Source organism: Perissodus microlepis, chromosome 15, assembly GCF_051167445.1.
Source record: "Perissodus microlepis isolate ML-2025 ecotype Zambia chromosome 15, ASM5116744v1, whole genome shotgun sequence".
Lineage (NCBI taxonomy): Eukaryota > Metazoa > Chordata > Actinopteri > Cichliformes > Cichlidae > Perissodus > Perissodus microlepis.
In genome coordinates this window covers 37,068,229-37,082,951 of record NC_140475.1, presented here as the reverse complement: position 1 = coordinate 37,082,951, position 14,723 = coordinate 37,068,229, and the positions used below count along the sequence as shown (strand labels likewise).

General features: G+C 41.1%; 1 protein-coding gene across 29 annotated transcripts in view; it reads right to left on the bottom strand.

Moving 5' to 3' along the window:
• Window positions 1–5,839: 5,839 nt before the first annotated feature.
• Window positions 5,840–14,723, bottom strand: part of adgrl2a (adhesion G protein-coupled receptor L2a) — an 89,823-nt gene continuing 80,939 nt past the window's right edge. For 8 of the 29 annotated variants that reach the window (XM_084954147.1, XM_084954153.1, XM_084954154.1 and 5 more), the window contains 7 exons: window positions 14,438–14,464; window positions 13,553–13,721; window positions 13,225–13,353; window positions 12,369–12,465; window positions 10,668–10,796; window positions 9,951–9,968; window positions 5,840–8,178 (listed from right to left, as the gene is read on the bottom strand). In XM_084954147.1, the coding sequence (XP_084810273.1) occupies window positions 7,337–8,178; window positions 9,951–9,968; window positions 10,668–10,796; window positions 12,369–12,465; window positions 13,225–13,353; window positions 13,553–13,721; window positions 14,438–14,464 (1,411 nt within the window). In that variant the 3' untranslated portion in view covers window positions 5,840–7,336. Of the gene's footprint in view, window positions 8,179–8,459; window positions 8,818–9,916; window positions 9,969–10,667; window positions 10,797–12,368; window positions 12,466–13,224; window positions 13,354–13,552; window positions 13,722–14,437; window positions 14,465–14,723 lie in introns of those variants that run through there. The other 21 variants (XM_084954158.1, XM_084954159.1, XM_084954176.1 and 18 more) reach the window with 12 other exon arrangements.

Here is a 14,723-nt window from a genome sequence, read left to right as displayed (position 1 = left end):
ACCCAAATCATTTCATAAACAACTAAATTTCTTTGCTTTTTCAACACTTGTTGGACATACTCTGAAAAATACAGGCTGCTTTGCTTGTATGGAAAATCCTTTCTCTTTCTGTTCTCTTTCACAGCAAAGAGAAGTGGAGCAAGCTGTGCATTTTGCTCTAATAACCAGATATTTGACTAAGACAAACTACTACACAAATAGGACAATGACAACACAAAGGCAATCCAAGTAATATGACAAAGATCACAGACGAACAAAAAAAAATGTTCTTCGAGGTTATGCTCGCGCACAGTTCCTGGGACCCTGTGGACCACTTGCCCAGGATTAGCATGACAAGGTTCCATTGCAAAGGCCCCTCTGAATCTTAATGAGAACCTACAATCCAACAGAGACATTCATAATATATTTTATATCTTCTCTTCATAGCCTCCTTGCACATTTGCCACCAGCAAGGAAACTCAAAATCAATATTCAGCTGGAATGCACACCAAGGTTACCCCCCCACTTCTGTTTACCAATTATAAATATAATAATGAGCCTCAAAAATGTAATGAATATTTTACAAAAAGATTCCAACAGTTACCATTTGTATATTAACACGTATGTAATGTTTTCATCAGTACTGCATTACATTACCATGCAGTTAGGAATGTAGTTATTATTGCTATTATTATTATTATCTGCTCAGACCTTTGATTATGATGGCATTGAATATTTCTCTGTGCAAACACGAGTACTTTATGGCGGCAGTGTTTTTAAGTGTTATCATTTTTTTGCTTTAGATATCCGAGTTGTCTGACTCACTCTGATTTAAGTTACGGGAAAATGTGCTTTGTTTTGTCTCTGTGAATATCCTGGTTAGAATGAAAGCAATGCAAAGATTGCAGTAGCTTTCCAGCCGTATCGTATTTCCTTCTTAAATGTCCTTTAGAAACAAGCAGGCGAGTGGACGTTAACTGGTTACATATTCCTTCTCCTCTTGTCAAATGATGAATAAAGATGTTACTGCTGTGTGAATACAGCACTATAATGGATTATTTTACATGAGACACGGCATACAGTAGGTGTCTTGTGAGTGGGAGTTATCTGTATTGGCCTACAGAAGCTTGTACACAGCAGGAGATCCTGTAGTTATTGCTTGAGGCTTCCCTCCGGCAAGTGCCAATGAGTTTATCAGACGAATATTAGATTTACTGATAGGACGGAGTCTCTCTGTTGTGAAGGACCTGAACACAAGATTTAAAGAATGCATCATTCCTGATTACTAAAAACTATGTGATAACTCATGTAATTACATAAGAAAATTGTATTATACAATTTATTAAACTCTGTGGGAACTGGACATGTGCAGTGTGTGATGCACTGCATATATTAGTCAGAAACAGTCTAGATGAAATGATACAGTACTGGTACTACTACACCCGCCAGTACAAATATTATATTTTATTTCCTTTTTCTTCGTAAGTGTGTTATCACCTAATTGCCTTCAGTTTTTCTGCTTCACTTTAATTACTTGTGTGTTTTCTCTTATTTCTGGTTAACAGTACACTGGTTCCATCATTGCATGTTTATAATATGACAATTTTATTTGAACTCCTTTCGATTGTTTATGTCAATGTTAAGGGCGCACTAATCCAACACGTTTGCTTTGCGAGGCTCACAGTTTTTAATGTTCGCAGACCTGGAGGCAGGCGTATTGGGATGGAAGGACCTGCACTAAGAGTGAGGAAAGACAGCATATCTCTGACAAATTCAAAAGTCTGGGGATGAATGGTTTATTTTGCTTTCTGTTTGTGAAAGGCTGGAACAGCATCTACAATGACTTTTAATGATCGTGGCTCAAGAGTTGCGAGTTCGCCTTGTAATCGGAAGGTTGCCGGTTCGAGCCCTGGCTTGGACAGTCTCGGTCGTTGTGTCCTTGGGCAAGACGCTTCACCCGTTGCCTACTGGTGGTGGTCAAAGGGCCCGGTGGCGCCAGTGTCCGGCAGCCTCGCCTCTGTCAGTGCGCCCCAGGGTGGCTGTGGCTACAATGTAGCTGCCATCACCAGTGTGTGAATGGGTGGATGACTGGTTGTGTAAAGCGCTTTGGGGTCCTTAGGGACTAGAAAAGCGCTATACAAATACAGACCATTTACCATTTAATGAGATAGCAAGAAAATTTATGAAACTGCTTTCATTTTTTTTCACAGTTTAAATGCAATCAAGAAACATCATACAAATAAGTTAATCGCCATGTATCGCACCTCACTGCAGTCTGTTGTTTAGTTGTTTCGTCAGGAGACGCCAGGCAAGTCAGAAGGAAGCTGAGGGATGTTTTAACACTTAAAGCCCTTCAGAAGTACACATTTACACCACTGGAGACTCCAAAGCGCTCACACTGGCACAGTTTTGATATATTTCAATAAGCTAGACATTGATGTCTAAATGCATAATTGTCTGGCCAGTCTATCCATTAATCTCAACGACTAGTTCGCGATCCTTACTGTCCTCATGTTTGTGCTTAGGATTTGTCTTATTCTGATTACAAGGACTTTGTGGGTTTCACCTTCAAATTTAGTCATAGGAAATAGCTGTTCCTCCTTGAGGTAAATGGGAAATCTGTATACTGGCAGGGAATGGCTTATTTCATCTTTTTTTTTCCTGAGCCAGTTGCTCTCATCCTTTTTTCATTTGAAATCCCGCATCTAGTAATTTCATAATTATGGGAGGGGATTATAACGAAGGCAGCTGGAGCTGCAGGTTAATTGGATTTTTCACCTCAACGGGACTGGATCTGAGTCGCCCATGGGCCGCAAATCTGCACATTTGAAGTTGGGGACAGGACAAAGGAGGCTGGGGGAAGAAAAGAGTAAGCAGTTAAAGGGTCCCCTTTGACTTCAAGAGTATGGGAAGTTACTTTTGTGCTGCCAGTTACTGTTTGTGGTTTCAGAGGTTTTCCTTTGCTTGTACACAATCGCCTTCATTCACGCTGATGGCATCTATAATTGGCAGTGTTTTCCGTTCACAGGAGTGACTGCTGCAGAAGCTATTGCAGCAGCTATTGATAACCTCAGAGAAATAACCCGAGGGTTTCAAAATGAACTTCTTAAACAAACTTTCAACAAATACATGAATGCATACTACTTGCAAGAACAGTCACACTGTGCTCTGTTTTTGAAAGAAATACCAAATTGACTGGCTTGATCACCGGTGGTGCAGTGGTTAACAGTGTCACAGCAACAAGGTCCTGAGTTTGAATCCTCCGGCTGCCTTTGATGTGTGGAAATTACATGTTCTGCCCAAGCCTGCTGGGATTCTTTCCCGGTACTCTGGCTTCCTCCTGGTGCAAAGACATGCATGTTAGGTGAATTTGTGATTCTAAATTGGTTCGTAGGTATGATTGTGAATGGTTGTCTGCCTCTCTGTCTCAGCCCTGTGATAGACTGGTGACCTGTGCCTCTTGCCCTGTGACAGCAGTGACGGGCTTTAACCCGACAACTACCCTGAATTTACTGAAGAAAATGGATGGATGGCTCATAAAATGCATTTAAGCACTTGATTAAAGTAAAAGAATTGGTGTGAATTTATTTTAAAAATGATTATAACATCTCAGTCAATCTTAAACAGAGGATTAGTTAAATAAATAGCTTTTTAAATGTCTCTTTTAAATCTGCTTTCTGCAAAAGATTCATTGTTTTAAGTTTCCTGGAGACGGAAACTGATGCTGGAGACGTTCAGTGCACTCTGGAAACGCACATTAAATCTTTTCATCGACAGGAAAATGTCTTTCATGCAATTTCATCATATCCTACAGAAATCCTTAGAGCCTGAAAATGATCTCAGACTTGACAATCAGACAGTCACAGCTATGTTTGGTCAGATATGACTCACATGCTTCTTTCAGTCAATAACCCATTCGTCTTAAATAGTTTCACTCTGATTCTGCTGACAGTATTCTCTACTTCTGTTTCCAGAGGCTGACTTGTTCCTCCGTGGGAGGAACCAAGCTCTCAGCCCCTCGGCTCCTGGCCTACTTCTGAATCAATGTTTGACAAAGGGCGAGTCTCTCCCTCAGCAAAAGGCAGGGAATTAGAGAAGATCTTGAATGGTGAGAAGGCCACACGCAAAGCTAGAGGCTGTATAGTCCACATTCTCTGTCAGAGACAAACAGTCAGTGTGAGATCATATTTCCCTGTCCTCAATAATGAAAATAAACCTGCTTACACACTAAGTTTATCCACGTCGAAGGTCACCGTGTCGGGATAAACAAACTGCAGTTAGAGAGAGGGGTGAGGAAAGGGTTGGCAAATATTTGTTTGCCTGTATTTTATGAAGACCTGACTACTGACACCACTGAAACGCGAGCTTCTGCTGTTAAAATGAACTTTATTTTACAATTTGTACATAATCTTGCACTGGAGAGTTTTTTTGTTTCAGGTAAACAGATAAATCGGGTGAATGGTGCTTCTGAGTGAGATTTATCCTGACAAAAACAATGAGCAAAGACAAACCTGCAGGTCTGACAATGGAGCATTGTTTTCAGTGTTAACTGTGGTGGTAGTTTTGAGGTTTAACACATTGTTCTGCACTCAAAAAGGCATATTTTCCCTCTGTAAGTGTGGGTTAGCCACTTCTTTTTAATATGCATTGTCAGTTTAGCATTACTTTTGACTTTTACAGGACATATTTTGTCATTCCGCTGTCAAAAAATACTATCAATTCATTATAATATTTATATTTGTCATTCTTAAGACTAATTTTATGCTTTCAAATTACGTGTACGCTATCAAACGTTAAGGGATGTTAAACACAGATAAAATGGCGCTGCATGTTTTACAATGCAGGAAATCAATATGCTTTTTTTCTCATTATTATGCATGTCATTATGCCTGCCATTTCAACAGTCAACAATCACCACAACACTTGATTCCAAACTGACATTCAAGGGGTCTGTACAAGAGATCACAAAAAAAGGAACATAATTCTTCTATGACAATTTGAAGCCTCAGATAATTGCACAAAATGTCACATAATTGTTGAAAAAGTCAAAACAACACACAGCCCACACAGCCTTATGTGCACTGACATAAAGTGCATTTTTGCTAAGTTCTGAGTCATTTCCTTCAATGCCAAATGGTAAACAGTGCAATTTCCAGCAACCCTGCTGAGAGCTGTCACTCTGCCTCAACTGGTGTTATATTAAAATGCTTCAGAAATTAGCACTACCTGAGGCATAAACCACCCAAGAACTGACTGTGGGCTCCAGCAAAAGCAGACATTAATTAGAGCAAATATGTGTCATAGCTGGACACATTATGTATAATATATTTCTACAGCCGGAGCCAAGTGTTACATTGACCCCTTGTTAGGTCTGTGGACACATTTCCACTCCCACACGGCATTTTAAGCCAAAATCTTACTACAAGACTTCTGTACTGCCAGACCCTTTAATGGCGCTCAGTCTAGTGCTCATTTAAAAATATACTTAGTGGACAATGCTTTGAACCAGTGTCGGGTTTTTTTGTGTTTTTTTTTTTTTAGCCTTTATTAGTGTCACAACCACACAGAAGAACATTTACAATGCAGTTTTCCTACCTGAGTTTCTCATCTTTGAATCACATGGAAAGATTTGGCTTCTCTATAACACATACGCGCTCTCTAAACTCTGCAGTTAGCAAAGAAATAGCAGGAAAAGAAAGCAAATAAATGCTCTAGAAAATAAATTCACTAATTTACCTGTCAAGGTGCTCGGGACTTAACTTGTAACCTGAGTCAAAAGTGTATTTTGTCCATAGCAAAATAATAAAAGCTTTTTTCTCAAATAGTACCAAAACCACAAACCATTAAAAAGCAACTGGCATTTGACAAAAAATCTCACATTTATTTTATTTGTTAAACAAGTGTTGAACTTTACATCAGTCTTAAGTGAAGAGCCCCTTGGTAACATGTTTACATAAAAAACATGAGCTACAGTACAGCATGTATACCAGTGCTGGAAAATATTCACACATTTCCCATTTATTTATTCTTTTTTTTTTTTTGGAAAGATTTTAATAAATAAAATATCCAAACCCAAGCGGAAGAACTACATTTATGATAGGAACTTTATTGTTCAAAGTCGCTCGTTTCATTTGCGCTTGCCCACCACTCTGCCGTTACTTAAAAAGATCTATATCTGCCAGAATTACACAAAAAAACTGTGCAATGCATAAGTCACCTTAACTGGGGTTTTTGCATTCCCATTCTACCAAAGTAAATGGAAAAGTCAAATAAACATATTTAAACATGGGCGATATCGATGGAAGAAAAAAACACTGTTCACAAATGGAAAAGGTGATAATGCATCTTTGTAATTAGTTGACTCGATCTCTCTTTTTATAAGCCTTAACGTTCAAACGCACTACCATGAAGTGTTGGAACCATAAACACACTGTATAACATATGTGCAACTTCTACACAATAGTCTCTCAAACGTTAGATTTTGCAATTATAAGGTTTCTTCATATTTATGGTTTCCCATTGAATTTTTTTATTTTACACTAGCAATACAACAAAATATATATTTTAGCCATTTTTCCTTGACAACAGTTCAAGTTACAGTTGTGAAAATATAAGGCCAGGGGCTTGATTGCTAGTGGTTATACAATCCAAACTTGATGGTGATGGAGACCGATCAGGACCTTATATTCCTTTTCTAACAGTTTGATCAGGAACATTTTGCAAACATGTCCATGTCCTGGTCCAGGGGTGCTGTTCTGTATACAATATTTAAACAAAAAATAACAAAAAAGGAAAAAAAACAGGCTTCAGCTAGGTTGTTGGGGAGTGTATGTACAGCCTTTTGACTGGGAGGTTGCTGATTGGATGTAGCCAGTATTGATTCTTTCTCGCTCTCTCTTTTTTTCCTTTTTCCTTTTTTTTTTTTTACATTTTTATTTTTACATTTTTTTTTAAATTTTCGTACCTTAAAATTTTCTCAATTAATCAACAGCAGCAGCACATTTAAATACATAGTTGGCTTGTCTCTTAAAATTGAAATTTAACTCTGCATTTTATGTACAGTCTCATTAAAACTCTGCACTGCCATAGCTGTGCTCCAAGTCTATTGGTCTGCAGGGAAGTTAGGAAGGGTGGCATGAAAAGAAGATGGCAATGGAGATGTAGGTTTGCAAATGGCTAAGTGTAAATGGCGGGGCTTTTAAGCTCTCTTCAAAAAAGCAAACAAACCCCAAACAAACAAACAAAAAAACCCCATTAAAAAAACAAAGAAAAATGCCCCCCTTCCCTTTTATAATGTCCTCCAAGAGTTCAGGGCTGCAGGAAGGCTGGGAACGGTCTGGGGATGATTTAAATACATTTAAAGGCTTGTCACTAACTGCATCTGTCCTTCTCGTACGTCGCCTTCAGGGATGCTGTCCTCTTTAGTAATGGGAATAATGTAACCATCACTGCTCCCTCGGCCTATCTGGTAATAGGCTTGGAGCTGCTGGCCACCCCCCAAGTTAGGCATACTCTTGTAGTAAACGTCCTCATTCTCGCTCCTCTTGGAGGGGGACAGGTCCTCCACAACATCAGGGCTGCTCTCGGGGTACGGAGAGTCTTTCAGATTAGGCATACTAGTGTACAGGGAGTCTCTGTTTGGGGACTGCAGACTATCATCGGGATTGGTGGGTGTCAGCTCGCTGACAAACGTATCGACTCCCCCATCGGTCCTCACCTTCTTCTGGGGTGCATACAGAAGCGAGTGAGTCCGCTGGGGGATGAGAGGTGCCTCCAGCTCCTGGCGCAGCTCGAGGCCCACCGTGTCACCCACGTGGACCAAAGACGACGCGTCGGCCACAATAGCGTCATCTTCGCTGCTGCTTCCACCTACCACCGTCACCTTGGGCGGAGCCCGCTCCGTGTGGTGGTGATGGTGGTACTGCGGTGGCTGCTGGTGGTGGGGTGGATGATGTAAACTGTGGTGCTGCTGCTGTTGCTGTTGGTGGCTTTTATTACAGGCACGCAGGTTGTTGTGTACTAGCTCGGAGATTATCATTTTCTCAAAGGCAGCATCGTCCAGACTCAGGCCGCAGTCTACTACCTGCACACTGTCGCCAAAGTCCCCATTACGGAGCGAGTAGCTATTATTAAAGTTACCATTTAGCGGTAGAGTATCCATTGCACTTGTGTCCCTCACCGCATTGTTCAGTGAGTGCCCTGGAAAGAAAGGCAAATAGAGGGGATTTTACATTAGTCAAACACCAATAACAGCAGGGGGAATAAAACAGAGCATTAATGCTGTTTAGGATGCAGTTTCACATGGAGGTCAAATAAAGCCATGCCATAAATCTGTTAGTTAGGCACAATCCTCAGCATACGCAGGCATGCATCACTTGCGTTGAGAAATCATTTTACTTTCTCACATATACATTTTCACTTTCCCTTTTAAAAAGCTGCTTTAAGAACAAACAGGAAGGGGTTTGTGCGCTTAGTTCTGCCACAAATGTGAAAAAGATCCCAAACAACATTAAGAAACAGACAGTAATCACCATCACAACACACCGGGCAAAAAGTGGATGTCCACATGTATGAAGCCACAGACGGACAAGCTACGACACTTAAAGGTTTTCTAGCAACTAATAGGTTGGATGTGCTGAACTAAAGAAAAGGACAGAGATGGCAAAAGATGACATAAGACAGAAAAGGGAAAGTGGTCATGGGACAGCCATCTTTGTTCCCACTACAAGGGGAGCCCACAAGCAGCACTCCACCATCACCACACACAGCAGGTGAAAGGACTCACTTTAGACAACTCACATCATGTCTGTCTGCTCAGGCTATCTGGTCTAAGAGCAGCTGATGTACAAAAGAAAGTAAAATGATTTATTGTAACATGAAGAATCACTCAAAAGAACAACAAAATGTAACGGTCTTAACTGCAACTTAGCAAGAGCAAGGGTTCAGCAAATGAAATAATTAAGCATCGGCTAGCTTTTAGTTTTCCGAGCTAACTGCCAGCAGCCGCTTTGTTGTCGTTTTTTTTTTTTTTTTTTTTTAAGTTGAGTTTGTGTCGGTACACTTGCTGTCCATTAGTTGGCAGCTTGTGTACCCAAAGCTGGCAAAGGTCAAAGCCTGCCCGCAGCTCGGCACTTGGCATCCGTCACAGTAACAGTTCCCAGTGAGACCCCGGTCACTAGCAGAACAGCTCAAGAAAAAAAACAGCTGCTGCTGAGGTCAGACTCAGTCATGTTAGGAATTTCTCAAAGCATGGAGGTCATGGAAAGCAGCAGAAAAATGTATTTGTAATACCACGACTGAGAAAGGAGATAAAGGAACTCTGCTACCACTTTAATTATAACATTAATTCAATGTCCATGGCAATTCATTATGTCACTGTCCAGGAGGGGTGGACCGATTGTGACTAAAGGGGAAGATTTTACAGAGATTCTGTGGAAATTTCAAAAAAAGTATGAAGAAGGAAAACTAAAGCTGAACAGCTGCAGCCATGACATCCATGTGTTTATGCCCGCTAGAAGGCAATTTAGTGTCCAGACGGGTGTTTCTGGGGGAAAACAGTGCGGGGACACTACTGGACACTGAAACTGCTGTATGCCACACAAGGACAAACAACTGGAGAGAAAAGAAAAGACATGAAAAAAAGGTAGAAAGAAAACAAAAAAGAAACCTTTGTGACAAAAGCTGTTCTGACGGGGAGAAAAAAAGCAACACATGTTGTTTTGGTTAAATCTCAAATTAAGCAAAAGAGACAATAGCAGAGTAATAAGCATTTAGAAGCTCTGGAAGAATATTTGATATTTTATTGTCTTTCAAATTTGGGTAGATAATTTTGTGAACCGCTTGCTCACTGAGTGTGTGTTAATGGCCTAAAGTGAACCAGTGATTGTGCCGGGGTTTTGTTGGGTTTTTTTTAATAAGCATGCTGAAAAAAATTTACATTTGATAGGCAAAGTTAAGTTTTACTCCCATACTTGTCTCTCTGTAGGTCACTAGAAGGAAGCACAAGGGAAAAGCACAAAACATGACAAAGGAGGCCATTTCAGTTTCAAAATAGAATACATATATAGATATATATAAAAATAATCACAGCACAGTCTTTACAGTGTGGTGTATGCTCAAAAGTCATGACCAACTGTACAGTAAAGCAATCTGTGAACGTCTGCATGTGTATGCAGCTACTAATGCAACGCTGCATGATTTTTCTTGCAGTTTAATGTGTTTTGAAGGGGAAAATTCCCTCTGAAGCAAACCAAAACTAACAAACGACCTGTTCAATTCAGGAGAATTCATCATAATAATCATGCAGTTTATACTGCGGCTGCACAGTTTGCATTATTTTAAGGCAGAACGTGTAGTATCTCTTTCCCATCTTAATCATCACGTCCCATGCAGAGTATGGATATTAGAAATACGAGAACACATATGAGACTCTATTGAGGCGAACCACAAAAATCTCTGGCGTGCATGAAAATGTGTGCATTTTCACACAGACACACACACACATTCTCTCACTATGTAGTGTGTCAAGCATTTGGGAGACAGTGATTCAGAAGGAAAGGTGATACTGCCGAACATCCTGGCTTTCTTTTAGCGTGCTGTACACTGAAGTGAGATACAAAAGAGGGAGAGAGAGCAGGTAAAGACAGAAGAACAGGCAGAATGCAGGTGAAAGTATCAAGTAAGCACACCTGGTGAATTAAACACTGGAGCTGTGGGAGTGTTACATACGACTGTCTCAGCCAGTAAGGTGTTATAAGGGTTGTTAGTGCCTTGTGGTCGCAGGAGAGGATTTGTTAGTAGATAGTTCCCGGTCATTCCTGGAGCAGCAGGACAGAAGAGGAGCATTGAGAAAAAGAGATCAAGGAAATTAGCAGCAGCTTGTGGAGAGAGGCGTGTGGTGTCACTTTGCTTTTTACGCGAAATCTGAAACGTAGTGATCGTACAGAGAAAAGTTTGAGGAGCAAAAATATTCAACTTTGTGCTGTCCTTCTACAGTTATTTAGTTCATTACGTCTGTTGAAAAGCATTTATAACCCATTTATTTACCAACTAACATTTGAAACAGCTGTGCTCATTACTGCAATTTTTCACACTTCTCGCAGTTTTTAAGTCAAGCTCGGTTATTAGTATTATTTTTCTCCCAAAAACAGCACCCTGTTATTGTGCAGAGGTTTTGCTGTTGGACCAGGTCCAAACATAAGTGCTCCCAAGAGACCAAGACGAACACGTCCAAGTCAAAGTTATTATTAAGTCTTAATTTTTTGCCACTTTCTTCCAAAAGCTCATCTTCTTTCCATTTCCCCCCCTCAGCTTGCAGTGTGTTTTAAGGATCTGAGGTATTTCGGCTGCCATTTATCACCTGTGTTAAATGCCATCTGTCATGTTGAGAAGTCTCCAGGGATGTTTTTAATGACAGGGAAGTGCTTCTAGGAGATAGAGCCATCCTTCAGTGCACTGTCTCTCCAGGGTAACGAGGCAGCTACACCCCAGAGTGATCAATATCCAACCTTTACATTAACATCTCCAGGAAATTATACTGATGGCCCCCCCAAAAAAGACTTCTATTTTGATGCTGATGTATCAGCAAGCCAAAATGTGTTTTAAAGCCCTAGGTGTAATGTTGTAATTTGTGACAAGTGACAGCAAAATTTAAAAAAAAGTGACCGCAAAGAGAAGCAGAGACAGGAGTCAAGAGGAGGGGAGAGGAGGGAGTGAAGTTAAGCTACCTCTGTGTAAACCCTCTTTCCCTTCGCATGCTTGGAAAGCCATTTCAGAGAGCAGCAGAAAGCCTAACAGCACACTAAGCACTCCAGGTCAGCCAGAGTTGAACATCATCTTCTCATCATCATATTTGTGCTCAAGCTAAATAATAAATGACAGTTTTTTTTCTCCCTCTCCCTCCCACTGTAAAGTAAGAGAGGTCACCTTACATGCCAGGCTACAAACTGCCTTTTTAAAGCAATGTTAAGATTTTCCGAAAATAAAACTTTGCACCCCACCCCTTCCCCGCCTTTTAAGTTTTGTCTATGTTTCCCCTGAGCTTTGGTATAAACTTTGGACAGCCAGCACTTAAATTAAAAAAAAGTTCTTCCAGCCTTGCCCCAATTTAAGACTGACATGACTGGCCAGAATGACAGCTCACAGAGTATTTGAGGATGGATTTTTGTAATCCTTTGCTGGCAGAACAGGGAGACCACACTAAAGACCTAAATCTTTTTTTTTTAACCGTACTGCTCTGTCTTTTCAAGCTGAATCATTTATTATGATTACCAGAGTAGGACCCTAGACGGTGTTGGTGAGATCATTGGAACTTGAAGGAGGTATTTTTAGCTGGATGATGAAATGTGTGCGTAGGTGTGCATGTGCAGAGAAATGAGGTGTGAACTGACCTTGGTTAAGGGTGGAGGTGCTGTTGATGTCACCTGAGATAAAGGAGGACTCAGATTGCTTTCTTACGGTGTCATTCCACATTCTCCTGATACGACTCTGTCAGGTCAACAAGGGACAGTCATTAGGACTTTAAACAAGCCCGTTCACCTTTCAGATCAACTTTCATTCGATTTCCCTCTACGTGCTACAGACTATAAAACAAACCTACTAATATGCAGCGAGGCAAGGGCAGTAGTAACTGCTCACTCCCTCTGTATGAGTTTTTCAAAAACTAATTTTATGTAAGTCAACTTCTGAACAACTTCAGCTCCAGTTATGACTCTTTAAAATAGGCTGGAGGTTATACTGAGACGGGGATGCTTCTCTATAAGCACATTACATCTGGAGGTATTGTCTGCTAAGGTCTATTAGCCTTTAATAAGAACCGGATAAGGCGAGGACCAAGTTGTTGTTTTCTTCTTTGTAATTTTGGCTCTCCCTGTAGTAAAAAGTGCCTGCAATGCTCTTTAAACAGTGCAATACGTATTTCTTCCCCATGCACATGGCGTTAGTGAAAAAGGATAAAAGCAAGAGCTAAAGGGGCCAGAACAGAAGAAAGGTACTCATGCAGTACAGCAGATGCTGCTTGTAAAAAAGTGGGATAATGTTTGTGTCTTCTCATCTACCTCTGAGGTTAAGATGCAGAATGTGCTTTTTTTCTGTGCTCACAGTAAAAGTACATTTTCCTGAGGAGTCGTTTAAACAGTGGGGTTATTAACAATGTAACAGAGCTGTACGACGAGTCCAGGATACGCCGCGCGCTCATCTTATCCTGGCACGTGGCGAGACTCTCACTGTGCAAAAGTGCCGGTGTACCTGTGTGCCAGAGGAGTAGCGTGCGCTGGTCCGTGTGGTGGAAGTCTTCGCAGAACCGTGCGAGCTCTCAGTCGGCAGCCCTCCGCAGCAGTACGTGTGGCGGAAGCACTTGCTGTACTCTTTGCGGACCTACGCAGGCAAACAGCCAAGTGTTTAAATACAATGTTGACTTTACATATGACTTGGGCAAGAAGCAGAATGAGGCCGTGTTTGTTCTTTATATCAGCATCTGTGAATTCAGCTGAAGGTTTGGCCTTGACTGCTCAAAAGCCTTCTGCTTTTCACCTTGACAGAGAAAAACCGTACGCAGTGCAGAGTCACCACTTACTTTTTTCTGGAGAAGGCAGTGGAAAATGAAGATAAACATTCCTTGAAAGGTGTTGAATATGGTGAAGAGGTACGCCATAACAATCGAGGCCTCGCTGATGAAGAAGAGCCCAAAAGACCAGGTGAGACCGAGCAGACACAGCAGAGCAAAAGCACCCATGACCCAGGATCTGAGGGACGACAAACGAGACACAGGACGAATCCAGCATGAGGGAGGTTCTGTGACAGAACAGGGATTGGAATATTAATCACCCGGTTCCACTATGAAATATGTAGAAAAGGCTGAAAACCAGGTGGGAGGAAAATGAAATAAAATGAAAAAGAAAACACACACACATCCTCACAACCCTTCCCCGCTGTCCCCACCCCTCCATCCTCACACGTGCAGATTCAACCCTCAGACAAGACAAGAAACAAGCAAAAGCTTGACCCGCTTTTCTCTTTATACCTCTCTATTTATTAAAACACACCAACCGCTATAACAAGACAGCACGACATGTTTAAAAATAACTCAACAAAAGCAACAAACACTATCATATTCATCTACTGAGTGCGCTATCAGAATTGGAGAAGCTACGCAGACGTGGGAAGAGTTCAAGGAAAACTCCCTGCTTCGTGTGTGAAGGTCCTGCGGAGCCTTCGCACACCAACAGTGGTCACGGTTCGATGATCAAACACACAACAGCAACGACAACAAAACTGGATTTCAAAAATGATGGACGTGGTGGCAGTGACCGGTCACAAAGACAGTGGATGAGAAGCTTAGAAGCTGCAGTTTGTGAAAGGAAATGATAGAAAGAGGAACAAAAAGGCACGAAAGAATAACGTGGGATAGAGAGAATAAACTAGAAGCTGAGGAGACGACTTCTGGGCAGTATGTTCTTACTTGATAAACCGTTTATTATCTTCATAGCTAGAGAGCATGACAGGCAGGAAGAGAGAAACACAATTAGATTAGAGCGCATAACAGCTTGGGTTAGTCGGCATTTGAGTTAGATATCGTCAACTTTGATTCAGGGGAAATCACGGGAGGCAATGAAATAAAGGATCTAACAAGAACTGAGACTTGTATATTTTGCTGTTGATGATTCAATTACATGTAGAACATTTGCTGTCTGTAGCTGAATATGCATTTATGCTCCTTTACTCGTGGGTGGTGTTGTGTGGGTAAA